Genomic DNA, 2,731 nt, shown 5'->3' on the forward strand with positions numbered 1-2,731 from the left:
GAGCAGGTGCGCTTCTACGACACGCGGGGCCTGCGGGACGGCCTGGAGCTTCCCAAGCACTGCTTCTCCTGCACGGACGGCTACGTGCTGGTCTATAGCACGGACAGCAAGGAGTCCTTCAAGCGGGTGGAGCTCCTCAAGAAGGAGATTGACAAGTCCAAGGACAAGAAAGAGGTGGGTACCCCAGGGGAGAGGGGCTGCAGGGTGGGATCTGCTCCCCTTCTTCAAGTTCTCACCCAAAGACTCTCCTCTAGCTTGTCACAAGATGGTGACAGGGGGCCCCGTTCCATAGTCTCGGTTGTACCTGGCTGTTGCGCTGGGATGCTTTCTGAGTGTGCAAGTGCTCAACAGGCCCTTCTGCTCTGGGGCTGGTTTGAGACACACAGACCCGAACAGGAGAGGAAGCTGCCAGAAGGGAGCGCTGGGGAACGTGGAGTTTTAAAAAGCCTTAGCACGGAGGAGTTGGCAGCAGGACTGGGCCTGGCACTGCTCCTCAAGGCAGGGCCAGGTGATGCCGTTCAGCTCTGCATTCGGTACCTTCAGGGATTCTACTCACCCGTTTTTGAACAGGTCACCATCGTGGTTTTGGGCAACAAGAGTGACCTGCAGGAGCAGCGCCGGGTGGACCACGACGCAGCCCAGCACTGGGCCAAGGGCGAGAAGGTGAAGCTGTGGGAGGTGTCGGTGGCTGACCGGCACACGCTGATCGAGCCGTTCATCTACTTGGCCAGTAAGATGACGCAGCCGCAGAGCAAGTCTGCTTTTCCCCTGAGTCGCAAGAACAAGGGCAGCGGATCCATGGATGGCTGAGCCTTGTTTTCCCTTCCCTGCCATTGCCACCTCCTCTTCCTCACCTCCCTATTTCCCACATACCTCCCGCTGAGCCTGTGTGGTGTCGCAAAGCCTGTGGGAAGCACGGTGACATGAGGAACGGGCATCCCAGGGCTGGGAATCGTCTTTGAGGATGAGAGAGGTGACCCATCTCCCTGCACTGGGACAGGGACCACTCTTGTCCCTGCCCAGCCCCTGCAGATGTTGGAGGTGCCACAGGAAAGCCGGGACTCGCTGTGCGAGGCCCCTCTGCTCTCTGGGCATGGGCTGCTGGACCCAGAGCCCCCAGAGCTGTAGGGTGCTGGAGGGGAGGCACAGAGGGGGCTGGCCAGCAGGTGGGGATCACCTCCATGGCTGAGCACAGGGGAAACAGTTCCTCCCTCTCCAGCTGCTCCGTTTTGACCCATGCCATGTGAGAAGAGCCCACTTGCTGGCTGTGCCTCCGGCCCAGCTCTCCTTGTCCCACCCCACTGCGGCGTTTCCCGGCAGGTTGTCCCTTACCTGGCAGTGCTCGCTGCTCCTGCGTGCGCCCCGGTGAACGCGCAGTGAGGCGAGAAGCTGTGACTGAGGGCAGGGTGCCATATCCACCGCACCCTCCTCTTCCCGAGCGCAGCCTTGGCCCGTCACCTCGGAGCAGCTGGGACGGTGCTCAGCCCGCACACCCCGGCGCTTAGGGCTGCGGCAGCTCTCGCTGCCCATCTGTCACAGGGCTGACTCTCCTCTCGGAGCCACCACAAGACAAGGAGAAGGTGTCCCGGTCCTGCCCAGCAACACGTTCCCTTCAGCTGGATCTAGGAAAGAAAATAACGACGAGAAAGCCCTGGCTTGTTTATACTTGTTCCTTTTATTTACGGAGTAACACAATAAAGCGATGAGATTCGGTTATCAAAATATTTTCCTTTTTTTTTTTTTCCCCAACAGTTATAGTACATCAAAAAAATATACAGTGACCGTTACAGGAGGGGTACTGGCCGAGTCCCTAGAGTCTGTTTATTCCGGTTTTGTAGGGTTTTTTGTTGTCTTGCTTCAAACGGTTCACGTCACTCCAAGGTTATTTACAGAGGGGCACACGTCACTGAGCGCTACGGCCTATCCCTACTACCTAGTACAGCGGATGCTACGGCAGAGGCAGTAAATGCTTTGGATAGCGCAGGAGCGGGGAGGGTTTCTGGAGGGAGGGAGGGGAGAGGGACCGTGTTCTTACGGAGCTCATTGCAGTATTATTGTTATCAGAAGGAATGGCTTTCGAGGGGTTAAAGTGCCAAGTGTAGGAGTGGTAGGACTCCACTGGTGGGGGGTGACGGAGCCCCCGCTGCTGTCTCCAGCACAGGCTTTCCAGAAGAAACGGCAGGGGAACGAGCCACCCGGAGCACGGCCACACGGCTGCTCCTGGCTCCCCACGCTCCTGAGGCTGGTGGGCACATGGCAGGAGGGGACACGCTGCCCTGCTCTGCTGTGGCCAGGGCTGGGGGCCACCGGCGAGGTGGCCTGGGGAAGAGCACAGTGAGAGGAGCAAGGGGAGGGCTGGAGCTGGGCTGCCCGCGGGCTGCTTGGCACTGCGACGCTGTCAGAGCTGTGGCTCCTGTCCCGTGGGATGCAGGGGCTGCACGTGTCCCCTGGGCTGTGGGACCATCTCCCTGTCAAAGCCCTTCCTGCTGGGAGGCTGCCTTCCCCCCGCCCCGCGTCTCCCACCACCACTGTAAGACCTTTCACTCCTCTCTACCCCAGCCTTCCGTCCAAGCGTGCTCTTCTCCTGGCGCCCTCTCCCCGCTTCCCTGTGGCAGAGAGCTGTCCTGAGCAGGGGAATCCATACCCAGGGGCTCCCTCACACTCTCCTGTGGCTGTGGCACCGTGAGACAGCCCCTAGATGCAGGGCCACCGCCCCCCGGCACCCCTCCCA

At 60.1% G+C, this 2,731-nt stretch overlaps 1 protein-coding gene across 1 annotated transcript in view; it reads left to right on the forward strand.

The window, feature by feature from the left end:
• The window catches only part of LOC104509908 (NF-kappa-B inhibitor-interacting Ras-like protein 2), a 944-nt gene extending 134 nt beyond the window's left edge, over positions 1–810 (forward strand). Inside the window, exons 2-3 of the mRNA XM_010152003.1 lie at positions 1–174; positions 571–810. The exon at positions 1–174 is cut by the window's left edge and continues 4 nt beyond it. Of these exons, the coding sequence (XP_010150305.1) occupies positions 1–174; positions 571–810 (414 nt within the window). The remainder of the gene's footprint in view (positions 175–570) is intronic.
• The last annotated feature ends 1,921 nt before the right edge of the window (positions 811–2,731 follow it).

The sequence above is a fragment of the Eurypyga helias genome, unplaced genomic scaffold, assembly GCF_000690775.1.
Source record: "Eurypyga helias isolate BGI_N326 unplaced genomic scaffold, ASM69077v1 scaffold32735, whole genome shotgun sequence".
Taxonomy (NCBI): Eukaryota; Metazoa; Chordata; class Aves; order Eurypygiformes; family Eurypygidae; genus Eurypyga; species Eurypyga helias.